Source organism: Anabrus simplex, chromosome 4 (assembly GCF_040414725.1).
Source record: "Anabrus simplex isolate iqAnaSimp1 chromosome 4, ASM4041472v1, whole genome shotgun sequence".
In the NCBI taxonomy this organism is placed as follows: Eukaryota; Metazoa; Arthropoda; class Insecta; order Orthoptera; family Tettigoniidae; genus Anabrus; species Anabrus simplex.
In genome coordinates this window covers 304,958,585-304,979,362 of record NC_090268.1, presented here as the reverse complement: position 1 = coordinate 304,979,362, position 20,778 = coordinate 304,958,585, and the positions used below count along the sequence as shown (strand labels likewise).

Here is a 20,778-nt window from a genome sequence, read left to right as displayed (position 1 = left end):
CAGTATGGTCTGAAGGTGAATATCGCGCAATTATCCGCTACAGTTTTGCTCGTGGATTAACTGTTGACCAGTGCCTGGAAGAAATGACTCCTGTGCTGGGAAAAGACTGTCCACATCAGACAACAATTTTCCGCTGGTACAAAGAGTTCCAGAGTGGAAATTTTGGGGTTGAAGACGATCCTCGTTCTGGGCGACCGTCTGAATCAGTGACTGAGGAAAACCTTGAAGCTGTGAGGAAAATGTTGCAGCAAGAGAGGCAGTTGGCATATCGGCAGGTAGAAGAGACCCTCCACATCCCTGCACCAGCTGTTCATTCAGTTCTACACGACCATCTCCATGTTAGAAAGATTTGTTCCCTTTGGGTGCCCCATTCACTTTCAGAGGAACAAAGGGCACATCGAGTGAAATGGTGCCGAAAAATGCAAAAACAGTTTGAAAATGGGACTTCGCGTAACGTCAATAGCATCATTACAGGTGATGAAACTTGGCTTTATTATTACGATGTCCCAACAAAATCCTAGAACAAGGTGTGGCTGTTTGAAGATGAGGGTACTCCTGTGACTGTGCAAAAGTCAAGGTCAGTGAAGAAAAGGATGATTGCAGTATTCTTCATTAAACGGGGCATCCTGACTCGGATTGTGCTAGAAACACAAAGGACAGTTACTGCGAAGTGGTACAGTGAGACTTGTCTGCTTCAGGTCATCCAGGCTCGTAAGCAGCTCCGTTCAGGGTCACGGCTCAACACTTGGCACTTGCATCACGATAATGCTCTGGCACATCGTGCTAATGTAACAATGGATTTTCTTGCAGATCAGGGTTGACTGCTTGATCACCCTCCATACAGACCTGATCTTGTCCCATGTGACTTTGCACTCTTCCCAGAAGTGAAGATGAAGCTGAAAGGGCGGCGTTTTGCATCCGACAAGGAGCTTCTGGTAGCATGGGATCAAGAGTGTGAAAATGTAACCGAAGAAAAGTGGCAGAGTTGGTTCAGTGACTGGTTTCGATGTATGGAGAAGTGTATTGAGTGTGGTGGAAATTATTTTGGAAAAGTCTAAAGTGTTCACTCACATTGCAAAACTTTCCTAGTGTCCTAGTGTATATCCTCCACTATCCATTTCTCCACTACCTCCCCATCTCACTTCACTCATGCCTAGTATGTCAAGTTTGTTTTTAGCATTTTCTTGTTTAGCATTTTCCAATTTTCCTTGCTGTAATAAAGTTAGTACATTCCATGTACCCATCCTCAAAATCTGTTTACTTTTTCTAGGACTTTTACTCATCCTTTCTTCATCTCTATTAGAAAACCTTGATATATTCCCCTCCCGGAGATCTGATTGAGAGGAAGTTTTACCTCCAGAGTCTTTTATACAGAGGTCCATTGCCATGAACTTCTTGGGTTGATTTCAGTGATGGTTTGGGCTGTTGCCTTCCACTGACCTCCAAAACTCTCTTGCCAAGTTTTTATAATCGCATATCACCCCCCCCCCCCCCCCCCCACACACACACATTTTTTTTTTTTTTGCCAGAGTCTCAAGGTGTTTGCAGAGACTCCCCCAGGTCATCTCCCGGGCCTACTTGTGTGTCATAGTATTAAAGATAACCATGAAAGACAACTGTTGGCAAGAAATAAATGATACTCTAGAAATTGATTGTGCATATCATTTATTGCTTTTACATACGTTTTTACTCTACATTCTATAACAGGGGTGGCCACTAACCTTACTTCTGGGAGCCGCAAATTTAGGAGACAAAAAATTGGGAGCGTGTTTAGAAAATGGTATATAAAATGAAGATATGTTTTTCATTTTATAACAAATGAAGGAACGTTTATTTTATACACTACACAGAACATTATTTTCAGGTACACATCAAGGAATGAGATTTTACTTTTCAGAAGTGCTTTTTCTGAGTGTTCATTTTTGCTGTTTTATTTGAAGTATGGCTGTTCATCAGTTCGTTCAGATCGATATGTAGATTTAATTAATTTAATCGTTGAGTGCAGTGATTCACACATATAAATAGTCCCAAAGATTGAGGTTAGTCTTTTGGCACACTGTTTTGTTAGTGTGTATTTTTCTTCTGGAAAATTCTTCCAAAATTCTATGGTAGAAATGCCACTTCATTTGAGTCCTTTTAATCCTTCGTCCTCTTGCAGTTCTTGTAGCTCCAACTCTACAGCTGCTGTATCCTTTGTTATTGGTGATGAAACAGGACTGCCATCGCGCACAACATCAACAGAAAAAAGGATTTTCCAGGAATGAAAATGAAGGTTTAAGTGATCTCAAATCATTAAATCTGCCATTGATTTCTTCAGCAAGGCTAGACATTTTACTCTTGTAATCTTCAGTTTCCACCTGAACGCCAGGAAGGCTTTCAGTAATTTTCTTCAAACATTTGAAGTGAGAAAATATTTTAGTCTAAAGATCTTTCCCAAAAAGCTTCAACTTTGCTGTGAAAGCTAAATACAATCTGGGCCAATTCAGAAATATCTTTACAAGGAAGATAATGCTTTTGAGCGGGAGAGTGTGTCAGTGAGCCAGTGTCGTGAGGTGAAGCCAGTCGCGTCCCATGTCTTACCACTGACCTCCAGCGCTAATAACGTTAAGCCGCACATCAGTGCTACTGACTGACGCCATCCGCAAGATGTTGTTAGATTCCATTAATTATATTATTTAATATAACTCTAAGGTTGGTGTCAAGAGCCGCACAAGACTGACTCAAGAGCCGCATGCGGCTCGGGAGCCTCGTTGTGGCCAGCCCTGTTCTATAATTTAGGTACTTCATGTTCATTTTTTCTTCATATCATCCTCACAGAGGGAAGTTCATGAAACTGATTTTGATGAACGTAATTTTTAATTCTTCATTATTTCCCTGCATTGCTAGAAACAAATGATGGAATTCTCCATTAATTGTTCTCCTACCCATTTCATGTGTACAGATCTTCTCCTCTTAATGTTTCTTTCTCCTTTTCCGTCTTCCACGGCAGCGGCCATTAAAAAGGTCTCCTCTTCAATTAATCTGCCATCTTTAAACGGCTGCTTGGCATAGTTTAGCTTAGCTTTGTATGCGTGACATAGCATAATATAGCTTGGCGTTGCTTAGCATAGCATAGCTTATCTTAGCTTTCTGTGTGTAGTGACCTTTACCCTATGTTGGATTATTGCCAATGCTGGTGTGATTACACTTCTTCTGCACATTGTGTTATTTATCCTTATTGAAGACATCGATCGTGAGTAACTAGAAAGAATTGAGCAACCAGGTTCTTCAATGTGAAGAGATTACTGTGAGACACTATTTGTTTAATGATGCCAATTCTGATTGTGTGCCATTTGATGATTCCCAGGCTTCTGGTAATGAGCATCCCTCAGGGAATGATGCATTGAATGAAAGTGCACATAAACAGAAATCGAGGAGTGTGGTGAATCTGAACATGAAACAAATATTCCTTCCACAGTGCCTGTTCAAGTGCCAGTTTTGATTGGTAAGTACAATAAAACAAGGTGAGATGCTCATGTAATTCATAAAACAGGTCATGCAAGAAAACTGAATAAATATATGTATTTATACAATTTTGTTGGGTAAACACCAGATATATCGCCAGAGATGTCAACATCGCACAACATAAAGTGTTGAGTTTTTCTGGCCTTCAAAATCCTGACAACCTCTGCCAGGATTAACCAACGTTCTTGGCATCCAGAGGCCGACACATTACTACTGATCCACAGAGGGAGTGAATAAGTTTTATACATGCTAATAGAACTGTCTGCATTTGCTGCACCTCATGTCTTTTATAATCCTTTAACAGATGTGGATTGAAAGAAAACACTAACTAGCTGTCATTTGATGCAGTGCTTGTTTTAGTAATGATAACACTTCATAATGCATTAAGGTTGATGTCTCCTTGAAGAAAATGTGTCACAGATCAGATCTTGAATTAATATTTAATGCATAAATATCAGTTGTGTATAAATTTATTTTCTGAATAATTACTTTACCTTATAATTAACAAGTTTTTATACTCATTGCCATTATGTACTCTTTATATTTATTCAGCCATGATTGATCATTACTGTTGCTAGATAAATGATGTAAATAATAAAAGCCAGGCGATCAGCAGCTGTAGCAAACAGTATCCACTCCTGTTGAATTTCCCAGTGGCTAATTGCTGATTTGTTGTCTGGACCAAAACTCTCACTTTGGTTACCACTTTCCTGTAAATGTTGATATTTAGATGAATCCTGAAACAGAAATTCTTAGAAGTATTAACTTTGGATAAGTTCGATATAGCAATATTTGATTAATGAAGAACCTATCCCACTTTGAGAATGAGAAGGCCTACGTTGTTGATACCTCTGAAAGTGCCACACAACATGTAGTTCACGTGCATAGTATTAGCTGTTAATGGAAAACTTTGTCTACAAGAAAAGGACAGGAACATTACCTTTGGATGTAGTAAAAAGTATATACCTCTGTATAGAATGATGACCTATAGAAGATAAATGTTACACATCACAAAGTGGTCATCAAGAGTTCAGTAAATGACCAGAATAGATATTTTACTTGCAATATGAGCAGCAAATGAAAAACTAATCTCAAAAGTTCACTCCATGTAAATCAAAAGTGAACTCTCAGTGAGGCAAACTATTCACAATTATCGTGTTTATGTAGTGTGGTGATTCAATATGAGTTATTTGAGATTGGTTACACATACGATTGTCCTGAATATCACTTTAAATTTACGGGGCTTTCAAGTTAAAATGCTGCCAGCTGCAGGGATCTCATAGCGAATGAGCGCTCCTGGCCACCACAGTGATGACTTGCTGCTGAGTGGGCTAAGTGCTGACTAATGGCAGACATCTTTCCTGTATCTTTTTTGTCTTTGGTTCAGTTTGGGTTACTCGGCTAATAAACGAAGAGCACGTATTTCTGTGCAACATTTATTTTAAACTTCATCCTCTTCGTTGGCCGCAAAGAGAATTTATTAACATTTCTTAAAGATTATCCATTTTCAAGAAGTGCAGTCAAAAGACTGGTAAGTAAATTTGAATCACAGGTTCACAGCTCGATAAAAACGAAGCAAAAGTAGACAAAATCAGTGTTAGACTGGCTGTTTCTCTGCAGAAATCACCCCCCAAGCTTACACATCAAGCAAACATAGGGCTACCACTATTGCACCTAAAAGAGCAACCCAACTTTGTGTACTGAAACCCCAAGATATGGTTTCCTGAGCATGATTTTATGAGTGTTTAGTTTTCGGTTATGAACTGGTGACTTACTAAAGATACAACTTTTGTAATTTTACAGTGAATCTTGGTTCTGTTTAAGTGGGCAAGTAACAGTAATGGTCACTATTGAAGCTCCAAGGAACCAGATAATTTTTTTAACAAAATTTTGTTTTACAAAGGTTGGTGGTTTTTTTTTTTTTTTTTGCTATTTGTTTTACGTCGCACCGACACAGTTAGGTCTTACATAAAATCAGCTTCATGGTCCGTATCGCACTTCAATAGATTCACAATTAAGTATTTATTTATTTTCCACCTAGTCGATACAATGATTGCTTAAGGCAATTTTTAATGGTCAAAAGTGGTACATGTTTCGTATATTATCAACATCTTCAGCCACATAACACTGTTTAGATGAAAAATATATAAAATTGACAAAGTAATTGTGAATCTACAGTTAGGTCTTGGCGACGATGGGACAGGAAAGGCCTAGGAATGGGAAGGAAGCGGCCGTGACCTTAATTAAGGTACAGCCCCAGCATTTGCCTGGTGTGAAAATGGGAAACCACAGAAAACCATCTTCAGGGCTGCCGACAGTGGGGTTTGAACCCACTATCTCCCGGATGCAAGCTCACAGCTGAGCGCTCCTAACCGCACGGCCAACTCCCGGTAGGTTGGTGTTTGGTGTGCCATTAGTAATAGGAGGGTTATCGGCCCAATATTTTTCATGTAGACCATGATATGTTTATTTACCTCTGCTAGCAAAGTAATAGGGGAAAACTCACACCAAGCACCATTAATGTATATAGAGGGGTTGATCACAGCTGACACTATCAGTTGATGAACTCAGTTGCCAATATACCAGATGAGCATAAAGATCGACAGTTGTATAGACACCGATCGTATTAACACATTAAGTATATGACAATCCTAACTTATGAGCCGCCAGAATGATGATGATGATGATATTATAATAATAACAACAACAATAACTACCAAAGAATAGATTTCCTCATATAGCTTGGCACCAAGGTCGATGTGGATGAAACCAAGCTCAAACGTAAAGTACTATAATAATATACATATAGTTGGTAGTGACATAAAGCACAGTTACTCAATATAGTCAAAGACCCAAAAGTAAATGGAAGAGTGGACAGGTGGGTAGAGATCTGAAAGTGGATAGTACAAAAAAGAAGTAGGCCTAAATATACATGGTAATATGATATACCAGCATGTTTTATTTAAGGTCATTTACCGAAGAGAAAAGAAACATTTCCGTGTGCATTAAGGGATCGAAAATTAATATATTACAACAACATAATCTCAACAGTAAGAACCAAACGGGAAATACAATATAAACAAGAATTGCTAAATAACAATTAGATACAAGTGAGGGGTCAATGCTCATAGAGTTTTAATACCATCTAGTGATATAAACTTCCCAACTGTGAATATTTACAAAAGGAATACATGTAACTTACCTGATACACAGAAAACATCAAAGGCAACATTGATACAATAGAAATATTACCTAAACAAGACTTGAATACAAAAATCAGGAAAGGTTCAAAGGGAGGGTAGCATAGTCCATATTGCATTGAGATAGCATCAGAAAATCATCCACAAACCGGAAGTTCAGTTCAGAGTTTAAATTTTAAATAACGTAGTAGAACATGTCTGTGCAGGGACAACACTATTCAAAATGAAGTTCCATATAAGGATACGAAGCAAGGCACTCGGTTCCAAAACGAGGCGGAATTAAACTCCCCATATGAATAATAGTCTCTAGAAATGCTCATACCTGATTTGCTTCTTCTACGGAGAAAGTTTAATGCACGCAGACATATAAACACTCGCAAAAATGTGTTAGGCACAGGAATACTGCAGCAGCTCTCTCTCCAACAGGCCCAGAAAATTGTTTCCAAAGAGTATGGGCTTGAGGTTGAATAAATAGTGGTTGGAAAGGAAGCTTGGCATATGCAAAGCTTGGCATATGCAAACACACATACACATGCATAAAAGAGCGGAAGAATGCTCTGGACGTCGGAAGAACGTAGTAGAATAGTCAATGTGACGTCACTGGTTTTAATGAATGCATCAGTTGAAATAGTGATGGCTGAGTGGTCATGAGGTGAAGAAGCAAAGCAGTCAATAGGCAGATGACAGTAGAATTTGTGACCAATGAGTAATGTCCATTTCAACCATGAATTCAGAGGGGATACATTCCACAAATTCTGCGTGTGTTTTTTGCAGAGCTAACTGTTGATGAGCAAGATTTTGCTTAGTTTCAGCAAGATTTGGCAAGACCTCATACAGCAGCTAATAGTAATTTTGCAGTGAATGAAGTGAAGACAGGCTAAGTGAAAGTTTGCGGCTCCCTTGAAGTCCTCGTAATTATTACTTTTAAGGAAATATAAAAGAGTGCCATTCAAACCTCACACATTAGTAGAATTATAACTCAACAATCGATCTGAGATTGAAAGGATCTCTCCAGGAGAGCTCCGTACTTTTCAGAATGTGTTTAAGTGTTGTGAGATTTGTTTAGGAGAACAAGGCTATCATTTCCAGCACCTTCTGTAAGGTAAGCATGTTGCTTATCAGTATCTGTAGTAGTAGTTTGTGTAGTACATCATTTCCGGAACAGTCTTTACCTCGAGGATACTCGTTATCTCAACCGTAAGGAGCTAGCTCACTAAGAAGTCTTTGCAGCTGGCAGTGTTTTCATTTGAAAGCCCTGTACAGTGAAACCTCGGAATGCAAGTAACTTGGTCTACGAGTGTTTTGCAAGATGAGCAAATATTTTAAATAAATTGTTACTTGATAAGCGAGTGTGGTTCCGCAATATGAGCATCACGTGGGCCTAAGTTTTCTCCTCCCCTGTTTGTTTGTTGAATGGATGAACGAGGTCTTTAGTCCTGTAGTGAAGAAATACCTTTCAGAAAATAATCTGCTGCTCAAAGTCTTGCTGGTTGTGGACAATGATCCTGCTCATCCTCCCGGCCTTGAGGATGACTTAATGGAGGAATTCAAGTTCGTTAAGGTTAAGTTCCTTCCTCCCAACCCTACTCCACTATTCCAGCCTATGAATCAGCAAGTCATTTCGAACTTCAAGAAGCTATACACCAAAGTGCTATTTCAGTGATGCTTCGAAGTGACCAAAGGAACAAACCTTACCCTCCGAGAGTTTTGGAGAAATCATTTCCACATCCTGAACTGCCTGAAGATCATCGATAAAGCCTGGGATGGTGTCACCAAGAGAACACTCACTTCCACTTGGGGAAAGCTGCGGCCTGACTGTGTTCTTGGATGTGACTTTGAGGGGATTGCTGGTGACAATGAGCCGCCGATTGTTGACGAAATTGTGTCCTTGGGGAAGACCATGGGGCTGGAGATGAATGACGTGGACATTCAAGAACTGGTGGAAGAACACTGCGAGGAACTCACCACCAACGAACTGATAGACCTGCATCACGAAGAACAGGAGGAGGTTATGGAGATCTCGTCCGAGGAAGAGGAGGAGAAAAAGTCAATGGAATCTCTCACTTCAACTGAGATTCGGGAGAAGATAGTTTTCCGTGGTTTCCCATTTTCTCGCCAGGCAAATGCTGGGGCTGTACCTTAAGTAAGGCCACGGCCGCTTCCTTCCAACTCCTAGGCCTTTCCTATCCCATCGTCGCCATAAGACCTATCTGTGTCGGTGCGACGTAAAGCCTCTAGCGTGAGATTCGGGAGAAGTGCAAAATGTGGGAAACGGCGCAAAATTTTGTAGAAAAACACCACCCGAATAAGGCTGTAGCAGTGCGAGCGATGAATCAGTTCAGTGACAATGCTATGTCACATTTTCGTGAAATCCTCAAAAAGAGGCAAAAGCAACAGTCATTGGACAGGTTCCTTGTTAAAGTTGCACGAAAAGAAAACAATTCCAGTGAGCCAACAGATGGCAGTGATTCCGTTAGTGGGTAGATCGAATCCCGAATGAAGAGATACTGAATCGAATTGGCGAGAGGAGATCGATTTGGCTAAATTTGATGAGAAGAAGAGATAGAATGATCGGACACATCTTAAGACACCCAGGACTTGTTCAGTTGGTTTTTGAAGGAAGTGTAGGTGGTAAGAACGGTAGGGGTAGACCAAGGTATGAATATGACAAGCAGATTAGAGCAGATGTAGGATGCAATGGTTACGTAAAAATGAAAAGGTTAGGACAGGACAAGGTGGCATGAAGGGTGCATCAAACCAGTCTATGAACTGATGACTCAAACAACAACATGGCTGCCCTTGTCTCAAATATATATGTTATAGTTGTTATTTTTCAAGTTAATTTGGCCATTTCTCCGTAGTCTCAAAATTTTCTTCCTTTTGACTGTATCAAGGCCTATTCTTTGCCGTCGCGATAATTCAGTGTATGAATTTCTTTATGATTCTCTTCTTATTTCACAGTTTTATTTGCGGCTTTCATAATTACGCGTTCTCCAATAAATGTAGATCTCGTAAATCATCTTCTTTCAATGATATTCTTCTTACATCTTGAGATTTTAGGTGTGTTTAGTCTCTTGAGATTGACACGACTGTTCCTTAAGCTTGCTCTTTAAATTGTCATTACCAAGCTCGATAGCTGCAGTCGCTTAAGTGCGGCCAGTATCCAGTAATTGGGAGATAGTGGGTTCGAGTCCCACTGTCGGCAGCCTTGAAGATGGTTTTCCATGGTTTCCCATTTTCACACCAGGCAAATGCCGGGGCTGTACCATAATTAAGGCCACGGCCGCTTCCTTCCAACTCCTAGGCCTTTCCTATCCCATCGTCACCATAAGACCTATCTGTGTCAGTGAGACGTAAAGCAAAAAAAAAACATTTCTCAATAGTACAGTGTCTTAACAACTCTGAATTGTTCTTTGTCTCAGTTACTGCCATATTGATCTTTTCTACTTCAATCTCGATATATACCGTGTCTTTTTTTGATATAAATGACTGGGTTCATGCATCATGTTTAACTTAGATATTGGCCATTGCGTCCATTTTAGCTCCATATAATTATCATTTTAGGACAGTGAAATGGCACAGTATGGAGTCGTAAAGAGGATTATGTTTTCAGGCCTTTCATCTGAGTATTATATTACTATTTGATGAGATCTGGTTGCAGTTTATAACAATAACAAATTTATATCTTTGACAGGTTTCCTGTTAGGGTGCCAGTGGATATGGAAATTTAAAAAATGAAGTGTTGTCTATGTGGTTCAAATTCCTTGTCAAGGAATATAAATATTAAGTTGTTTCATCCCAGTAACACTGCGCATATTTAATAAGCATTCTAGAAGTGTAAGTCAACAAATTTCTATACTTTGGGACTATTTGATTCAGCACCTGACCTGGATTTGACTGGGATCAAGTAAATTAGGTGATTATTAACCCATTGACATACGATTATTTTGCCTGAAAAAGTACCATTGAATGGGATTCTTTCTTTAGATTGCAGATTATGAACATAGTAACCAACATTGGTTGTTATTATTATTATTATTATTATTATTATTATTATTATTAATTTATTTATTTATTACCGGGCGAGTTGGCCGTGCGTGTAGAGGCGCGCGGCTGTGAGCTTGCATCCGGGAGATAGTAGGTTCGAATCCCACTATCGGCAGCCCTGAAAATGGTTTTCCGTGGTTTCCCATTTTCACACCAGGCAAATGCTGGGGCTGTACCTTAATTAAGGCCACGGCCGCTTCCTTCCAACTCCTAGGCCTTTCCTATCCCATCGTCGCCATAAGACCTATCTGTGTCGGTGCGACGTAAAGCCCCTAGCAAAAAAAAAAATAAATTATTTATTTATTTATTTTACATTTTATGGTTTACATTGGACCACTCTAGTCAATTATACAAAGGATTTCTTGATTTCTTAGCAGTCCAATATTTTTTCATTCTGAGAGATGATGCCGTCTTTTGTTCTGTTGAAAATACCCTCCCATTAGACCTTTTATTGATCTTGGTCTTAGCCCGGTGTGTGTGTCTTGAAGTATCTTAATATTTTCTGTTTTGTTTTTGAGTTTGCCTATTGTTGTTTGTAGTTCTTTAATAGCTTCCTTAATTTCTGTGATCCATTTAATCTTGGTCTTGCTATTCCATATTTTTTCAATTATTCTTCTGCTACTTCTGGTGTCAGGTGTTCTGATAAGATGTCCAAAGAATGATATACATTTTTTCCTAATCGTGCTCAATACTGGTTCAATTTCCTTATAAACTGTTCTATTTGATGCTATTCTCCATTGTCCATTAACTTGATAATGTTTATTTATGCAATGTTCTAATTCTTCTTCTTCCTGTCTTAATTATTTTGTCTGTTTCAGCTGTACCAGTATTAGTAGTTTTAAAACTGGTTTCACTAGCATAAGTTATTTCTGGCTGTGTGTTTTATAATGTCTTAATTTTTCTGCTTTACTTTGTTTAATTTATTCTATTATGCCAAACTGGCTTCTCATTAAGATTATAAGTTATGATTTCTCCTAAATACTTAAATTTATCAACAATTTTGATTTCTTGCACATAAATTGTTATTTTATTTACTAGTGGGGGATGTATAAACATGATCTGTTTTTTAAAAGGATATTGCAAGACCTATTTTTTGTGCTATTTCCTGTAGAGATGTAATTTGGTGTTGAGTTTCCTGAATATTGAGCAACATCATCCTAAACAGTTTAAACTTAAATTTTGTTTGGAGCTTCAACTTTTATGTTCTTCAGGTTGACCTTGTACCATTTCCTTATTATTAATAATTGCACAATTAAATAATAATGGTGATAAACAGTCTCCTTGTCTTAAACCTCTATTAATCAAAAGTGGTTCAGAAACCTCTCCTCTAAACTGTACTTTTGATATGGTATTAGTTAAAGTAAGTTCTATCAGTTTAATCAATTTAGGGTGAAGTCCAAAATTCTGTAAAATTTTTAACATTGAAGGTCTATGTATACAATCATATGCCTGTTGCTATTTCTTGATGTATGCAGTATTTTTTCATCTGTCGCTTGGTACAGGCCAGAGTAAAATGTAGCATTAACTGAAGTGTGAGTCTCATTTATGGCTGTGATAGTATGGAAGCTGCTAAGGTATGGATGGTACTGAGTAATGATTTTCTGAGCATGACTATAGTATGTCTGAGTATTATGAAAGGCATTACTCATAGGGTCAGTTGTGCTGCAATAGCACTTTCTGGCCCAGTGAGGAAAGCAATCGCAAACTACCTCATTTCTCGTCTTGTCTAGTATGCCTCATTTAAGCACTACCAGCAGTATTTCCACATAACTTTCCACAGTGCTGTTTGAAGATTTAACCAGCCTCCGAGCTGATAACCTAAACGATATGGGGCATGATTAGCATAGTGGCTTAGCTGATGGCTTTCTGTCTGGAGGACTGAGGTTTGACCCTTGATTGGAACTTTCATCTGAAAAACACATGGTGATAGGAAGGGCAGCCAGTCTTAAATCCCTGGCCTGAACCCAAAATAAGCCAGGTGGGTCCAACAACCCAAAAATACCCAGTCTCCCATGAACAATTGTATTAGCTAGGTACTGTAAAATAATTCCACTTATTATTAACATATTACCTCAGGGTTTTTATTTTATTTTATAATACCTTTTTGATTCCAGAAGGCAAACATAACATGATCTGGAAGGTCTTCATTGTAATAAGATGTCTCAACATGCTGGGCAGCATATGAATGTGGTTGTACCTTGTGAGTCCAATGACCAGAACAGAAATCAGTAGAGAGATTGCAACAGCAACCATGCCATGACTGTAGGTTAACACTGGAAAAAAAATAAAATAAAATAAAATAAAAAATAAAAAAAAATAAAAATAAATCAATACAACTGTTCTTCGTTCAGGTTTCAGCAGATAATTACATAGATCAAATAATGAGATTGTCGAAGTAAGAAGATAGCCAGTAACTCAAAGTGGATAAATAAAATATGGAAATAAACATTACAATAGGGATAGGAAATAGTCTCACTTGAGACTCCCACAAGCATTTTGAGGTGACATTAATATCATGCTTTGCTCTAGATAGCCTTTGGAGAAATTAGCTTGGAATCTTACGTGTGGCTAAATGCTAATGAATCACACTTTTTACTGTATATTCACAATTATGCTGATTTAAACACTAGTTTATGGTTTTGCTGATTTAAACACTAGTTTATGGTTTGTTTACATGCTTGTAATTGTGTAATAATTGTAATGACACATGTCAGTGGACAAAGAAAGAAAATTGAATATAACAGAAATATAAGATGCTCTGTCAGTCTGTCTTCACTATTCTCACCATGTAGTGCTTCATTGCTTATTAATAAGCGAGCCTGTCTTAGAAAATAATAGGACTGAGCCACACACACAAATATTTTTGAACCAGAACTGCCAAGACTGAATATTGGCTTTCATTGCAACTCCAGTGGTCACAAGATTTTGATGTGCATCGAAGATATCTTCATCAGAAAACATTGCATCTCCATGGCCACATTAATGTTCTAATTCTGCTATCGCAGTCTGATTTATAAATCTTGAACACTGTGTAACGCTTACTGCTTACTAAGTTTCTATGATATGTGTTCTGCTTATAAGGTGGGCTACACACTAACGATACTGGCAGGATTCTCACACCATATCCTTACTCTGCTCAGAAGCAAGTATGAAGAAATAGGCATATTTGACTCGCTCCATCATTATTATATGAGAGATACAGATTATATACTATGATGCTAAGAATCAGAGGGTTTGGTTTCTCATTACAGATTAAAGAAACAAAAATGACACAAATAAATTAGAGTGACACTAAAACTATTTTGATATTGCATCTTGATCAGAGAAAAAGAAGAGCTTTGTACTGGGTGAAGATTATCGACTGGCATGTGCTCTGATGAGCATATAATGAACATCAATAGAGTATGTTTCTGTACCTTTTCTTTCCTTCATTAGCCTAACTTTTTCCTATGGACTGAATCTTAGGAAATATTCTCAAAGATTGCCAAATTGCCGGTGGAGTGAACTTAACAATAGGCAATAATAGCCAACAATAGACTACCAAAGTTATAGTGTTACGCAGCTGAGAATTACAGCATATCGCAAAAATGCCAATCTTTGTTTCCATACCCTGATACCTTCTCCTCAGTGTTAAACAGCACTTAAGGGAGTGAAGATGCCATTGAGCTTAGAAGATGGCGTTAGGGCAGGAACGTTGGTGAGGATGGACACAGCTTGCAGTATGTGGCTGAGTTGTTGCACTGTTCTCTATCATCAATTTCACATACCATGTAGAGGTATTGGGAACCGGTTTCATGCTCTTGCAGGCCAGGATCTGGTAAAAGGAGCTCAATTTCTGCAACGGATGATGAGTTCTTGCACTTTCAAATTCTGCGCAGCTGGCACAGTACCGTGGTTCAATCCAGAAGTCTACAGGTACGAGGTGCGAGTGGACACTGAGGAGGAGGTTACGTGATGCTGAACTCTACTCCAGAAGACATGCTACTGACCCAGATCTAACCTGTCGACATTGACAGAGTTGATTACATTTTGCAAGAGATCATCGAGACTGAGTTAGTGAACAGTGGGGAACAGATCTCTTCACTGATAAATCTTGGTTTAGCCTCAGATCCCCAGATGATGAGAGTGGAGGAGATGTGGAGAAAGGCATTCTGTTTGCAACTTTCCTTCACGGATAACTTTCAATGGTGGTTTTGTAATGGTTTGGTCAGGCATCACATTGGCTGCCCGAACAGAGCTCGGCTTTGTGGAAGGTGGGTCACTACATAGAAGAAATCCTGGAAGAACGTGTTCTTCCTTTTGCACCATTCATTGGTGAGGATCTCCCGCTAATGCAGGACAATGCACATCTTCATATGTACTTCAGTATCATGATAAAGTAGGGATCAAACTGATGAAATGACCTGAACGCAGTCCTGATCTCAACCCACGTAAGCATCTATGGGACATTTTGGGGAAAAAAGTATGTAGTCATAGTCCAGAGACTATGCAGGAGCTGGAGGAAGTCCTTCAAGAAGAATGGGAACTCATTCTTCACAAGGACATTGCGGCATTCATCAGGAGTATACCTCAAAGACTTGAAGCTTTGATTCATGCAAGAGGTGACAATGCACTGTTCTGACAGTGTGTGTGATGGTGCAGAAATGCAGTGCAATGATAAGCATAACATTTGAGTGAAAGGAATGTCCTTTAACAACATTAAATTTTAATACAAGCATGGGTGAACTTGGTAAGTTTTTTTAATCCCTGTGAATAATTTTATGTTAACTCTCATTTCTCCCAATGAAAATTGCTCTGGATATTTCATTTGTAGTGAGTCAAATAACAATCTTAAATATACCAACAACACAAGTTTGTTATTGATTTTAATGAAGTAAGTCACTTTCTATACAAAATCTGAGGTGTTGCATTTTTTTCTCATCATTGTATATTCATATCATGTGCTTGATAGTAAACTAGGTTTGTATAATGTGGAATTCTGTTTATGTTGTTAAAATATCATGTACGGTGTAAAGTATTTTATGTAACAGAACTATCTGTATATTCTACAGTACATACCAAACCAAACCAAACCCCATGGCACTACAGCCCTTGAAGGGCCTGGGCCTACCAAGCGACCGCTGCTCAGCCCAAAGGCCTGCAGATTACGAGGTGTTGTGTGGTCAGCACAACGAATCCTCTCGGCCGTTATTCTTGGCTTTCTAGACCGGGGCCGCTATCTCACCGTCAGATAGCTCCTCAATTCTAATCACGTAGGCTGAGTGGACCTCGAACCAGCCCTCAGGTACAGGTAAAAAATCCCTGACCTGGCCGGGAATCGAACCCGGGGCCTCCGGGTAAGAGGTAGGCACGCTACCCCTACACCACGGGGCCGGCACATTCTACAGTACATAGGCAAGGTCATTCTCCATTATGTGAGTTAATTGGTCCAGCTATCTAGCTATTTATCAGCTATTATAACAATTCTGTTGATTTTACAGCAAAATGATTACCATTAAATTTTGAATATGTACCTAAGTTTCACTGAAATCTGGTTGGTTCAACCCAAGTAGTTTCCTTAATAGACTAACTAACACATCAACACAAGTACCATTTATAGTGATGTAGAAAAGACAAGTACTGGACAGAAGAGTAGTAAAATAATGTGCTCTTTACCAACAAGAGTGGAGTTGGTGTCAGATTTGGATGACCGCTAATCTAGCAAGAGATTGGAACATGGTATTTCACTACAAATCTTGCCAAAAATAATCATTATGGAAGTAGAAAGGATCTCAGCTGGGAAGGAATAATGCTGAATAGACAGCCAGAGATTCACAAACTTGAAGGAGGCAGTATAACCAGTGAACCAGTGCAATAAGATAGTCTTCCCTCATACACCTGCTTAGAGGCATTTGTCTCAAGTTCAATTATACCAGGATAAACCATTTATAGCTGTTGGAAAGGGATGAAAATTAAAAGACATATCCAGCTGATCAATCCATTTCCATGATCTAAATCCTATCAAACACGTATGGAAGGCCGTAGGTTGGTGCTCAGGAGTATGTGATAATCTACTGCAAAATGTCCACTGACTGAGGACAACTCTGAAAAACAAATAGGCTCTGGTGCTGCTCAAAACCTTTAACTAGGTATAGACAGATGATGTTAAGGGTGATCATATCTTATACAGAGTATCATTGCTTCCCTTGATTTCATTTTAAAGAAGATATGTTATTTTGTCAAGGCAGTAAATTCATCCATAGAGAGAAAGATGCATCCTGTGAAAATGAATCCAAAACATCATGTGTAAAGTACTATGTTTTGCAAATATCTGTTACCCCCGCAACAACGATCAGAGAAATCTGGGGTAATGTACAGTATGCAACTAAACATCAAAATAAACTATGTTTGCTTTGTAAGGCCTCAAAAATTGGCCATTGCAGAAGATGATTTTCTTTCAAAATCCTCTTCTTTGAAATAGGATGAACATATTGCGCAGGTGGTAGGATTCTAAGTATCATCTCTTCGGCCATCAGCTATCCACACCTTACGAATATCCTTGAGTTTCAAGAAGATATAAAATGAAATAGTTTTTGTGCAGTTGAGTGTACTACACAAGGAAATGCACATAAATCATGGCTCTTTGTTTACAAACTCATATTGTGGAGAACGCAACCTCAGTCCAACCTCTGAAAGGGTTTGTTGGCATCATGTAGCAAGTCATCGTAGAACTTGGTTCCAAGTGTTCCTGTCTAGGATGAGATGGATGAATTCACACATCTTCTATCTGATCGGATCAGTCTCTTCATTTGGTCCACCTCCCGAGTTGGTGCTTTTCCTCTTGATTGATGACCATAAACTTTTCCCTCTACCAGAAGATTTTCCAATGTTTCTGGCTTTGTGCCAGTACTCCTGCCAGGCTGAGTGGCTCAGACGGTTGAGGCGCTGGCCTTCTGACCCCATTTTGACAGATTCGATCTTGGTTCAGTCCGGTGGACTCCTGCAGGACAAAACTCGGGCACCTCGTCATCTCCAAAAACTGTCAAAAGTAGTTAGTGGGACATAAAAACAATAACATAATTATTATTAACTCTTCGCGTTCCAGCTCCATAGGTGGCAGTAGGAAGGATGAGTGTTCAGAGAAGTCTGATTTTGGTGTTAATGGTATCTTGCCATTGAGCTCATTGCCATCAAAATACATCTATGGATTTCAGGTTCATAATCTCCTATATTGGTAATAACTAATCCCAGGTACCGTATTCAAAATAGCTGACGTCATACCCAACCACGTTCACAATGTAAGGGTGGTGGTTGGTTTCTTAGCGCAGTCCATGATCATGACTTTGGTTTTAGAGTTATTTCCAAGCCATGTGTTCTACTCTGGACATCTTTCTACCTAATACTCCTCCATCCCAGTATTCAAAGACCTGTGTCTTGACATATTCACTATAAACACACTGAACAAAAGAGGAGACAGCATACATCCTTGCAATACTCCTGCCACAGTCATAAAAATGTCTGATATAGTGTCATAGACTCGCCCAGCTGCAGAGTTTGGATAAGATGCACCAGATGATTGGGTGTTCCCATTTATATAAATATCTGCCAGAGTTTTAACCATGGCAACATAGACAACACAGTATGAAACAGTTTTATTGTGTGAAGTACATGAAAACACTACATTGACAGTGTAAAATGCCTTACACCTATCTTACTCAATGTCAGAGTAATATGTTGTGAGAAGACAGTAATGTAAGCACTGCTGATCTTCACACGAGAAGCATGTAACAACAGTATTCAAAATGCAGTCAGAAATGTTGCAAATCTCCAAGGCAGTGAAATTAGTTAACTAATGTGAAATTATACATAGTGAATGTACTATTCAGTGTTTATAGGAAAGTTTATGTTAACGTAAATAAATAAATGAATACTGGATTAAAGCCACTATATTTATTTAATGAAGCCGAGCTTTCAGCCAAATTGAATTGGCCTTCAGAGGGCATGTTAAGTTCTGCTTCTGACAGTGAGCAAAGAAATTCAAAGAAACATGGAAGTCATGACCGTACTATCCACGGTCTACCCCACTAATTGGACTTAAGGATCATCGTGCTGTGATTCACCGCCCTCTGCCGATGGTTTTGTAAGTGCGTCCCGCTGTTCCACGATGGTGTTATGCATGTATGTATTTCTGCAGTACAGGTCTCCATGTATTTGATAACTTAAAGCCGTCTTCCCTGTTGATGTTATTTGGGCGCAGCTCTGTCTCTATGGCTTATCTTACCAGTCGAGCATAGAAGTCTTTTACAGGCGCGATGACCTTCGCCTGGTCAAAGAGGATTTCATGGCCTGTACTGTAGAAATGTTCTGCTACGGCAGACTGGCTTATGGCATTCTCCGTGGAGGATGAAAGATGTTTTGGCTCTTTTGCAGAGGTTACAGGCAGTTGCAGTTATTTTACATACTTTGCTTTGATTCATTCTGTGTTGAAAGTTTTGTTGCGATTCTCAATGACAACTCCCCAACCCACTCTAGTCAGCGAAGGAAAGAAAAGGTAGAGGCAGATACTGTATTGATGCTCAGTAGCACTTCTGATCTGCTTATCAGATCATATGACTGTCTATAATTGTCACCCAGCATAGGACTCTTTCTTCTCTCTAATCAAGATGAAATATCAAAATACTTCGCGTCAGTCTAATTTGTGTGTGTCATTTTTGGTTCATCAATCTGTGAATAGGAAACTAATCCCCAAAGACTCCAGATATCTTGGAATCATCATCGTTTCTCAGATAAAATTTTGAGAGTTCTGTCCTTGCCTATTGTATAGCTGTGACATGCTGTTCTACAGCACTGCTATTCCTTGAATGCAGTTATACTGTGATAGTAACAAGAAGACTATTGTGTTGACAAGAATTTAAGATTTATTTGTCTCATTCTTAGGGACATAGTATAACCCCTATCTCTTGTATTATGTTGTAATGAAGGAGCAAGTCAAATATGCCCATTGTCTTATACTTGTTTATGAGTGCAGTAAGGATATGGTGTGAGGATCCTGCCACTATTGTTCGTGTTGAGTCCACCCATGATGAGCTTGCTTCTGCTTCTCTGCTTCATCAGGAAGGCAGGCATCAATGCAGGGTCATCTTGACAGACCTTCAATCTTGTTGTGGGAAATACGGGATGAGGTATCAGCCAGATAAGCACAGATAAAGGAAAGAGACATAAAATAAAGATGAATATAGGTGGTAAAAGACCAAGAACACTGCATAAACACAAAAGAAAATGATCCCATTGGGTCAATGTAAGTCATGAAAAGAAAGACACAATTGTCAAATCACATCATATGTAGGGAGGTAAGAACAGGAAAAGAAACACATAATAGGATAAACACCATTTCAGGTCAGTATGGGAAAGAGGGAGCAAATGAAATATGCATTTGTGTTTGGCTATAACTTCTATTTACATTTCATCCGTTAAGTTTTGTATACCACTGCATTATGAGATAATATCTATGATGTTAAGTTGGTCATTGGTTTAGATGGCAGAAGGGGACCCCAGTCCCAGTGGTAGATAAAACGGAAGATCTTTCTCCTGTCAGCAGCACTGTACTTCTGTGAAACTGTTGCAAAAAGGCATCTGCACTCCTGAGGAGTGGCCTAATGTTCAGCCTAAAGTAGATATAAAATGCCTCTGGGAGTCTGGCCCCACCAGAATAATAGCCTAAATATGAATATGGTACTTTTAAACTTACCTTGGAAAAGGTTAGGGCATATCCTGCAAGTGACATGCAGTTCCTTGGGTACTGGGGGGAACTGTGAAAAATGGACAACCAGTAGCCAACATCATGAAGGTGGGCATAATCAACATCATTACCTGGACAGGAAAGGAAGAAGAAGTGGTGGATTTTATGGATAAAGAGGGTATAGAAATGATGGGGTTGAGCGAAGTTAAATGGAAGGGGAAAGGAATATACTGGAGTGGTGGCCGAGTGGTGAAATATGGAGTGGGCCTGATAATTTAAAAACAGCTCGAGGAGTATGTGGATATGGTA

General features: G+C 39.1%; 2 protein-coding genes across 7 annotated transcripts in view; one reads left to right on the top strand and one right to left on the bottom strand.

The window, feature by feature from the left end:
* Nucleotides 1–20,778, top strand: part of Use1 (Vesicle transport protein Use1) — a 195,817-nt gene that overhangs the window by 23,901 nt on the left and 151,138 nt on the right. For all 5 annotated transcript variants that reach the window (XM_067145655.2, XM_068227256.1, XM_067145652.2 and 2 more), the window contains exon 2: nucleotides 3,347–3,484. The gene's annotated coding sequence lies outside the window, so the exon portion shown is untranslated. The remainder of the gene's footprint in view (nucleotides 1–3,346; nucleotides 3,485–20,778) is intronic.
* The window catches only part of LOC136871922 (acetylcholine receptor subunit beta-like 2), a 116,894-nt gene continuing 100,090 nt past the window's right edge, over nucleotides 3,975–20,778 (bottom strand). Inside the window, exons 9-10 of one of the 2 annotated variants that reach the window (XM_067145650.2) lie at nucleotides 12,852–13,024; nucleotides 3,975–4,241 (exon numbers count right to left, since the gene is read on the bottom strand). In XM_067145650.2, the coding sequence (XP_067001751.2) occupies nucleotides 4,053–4,241; nucleotides 12,852–13,024 (362 nt within the window). In that variant the 3' untranslated portion in view covers nucleotides 3,975–4,052. The remainder of the gene's footprint in view (nucleotides 4,242–12,851; nucleotides 13,025–20,778) is intronic. The other variant, XM_067145651.2, reaches the window with a different exon arrangement.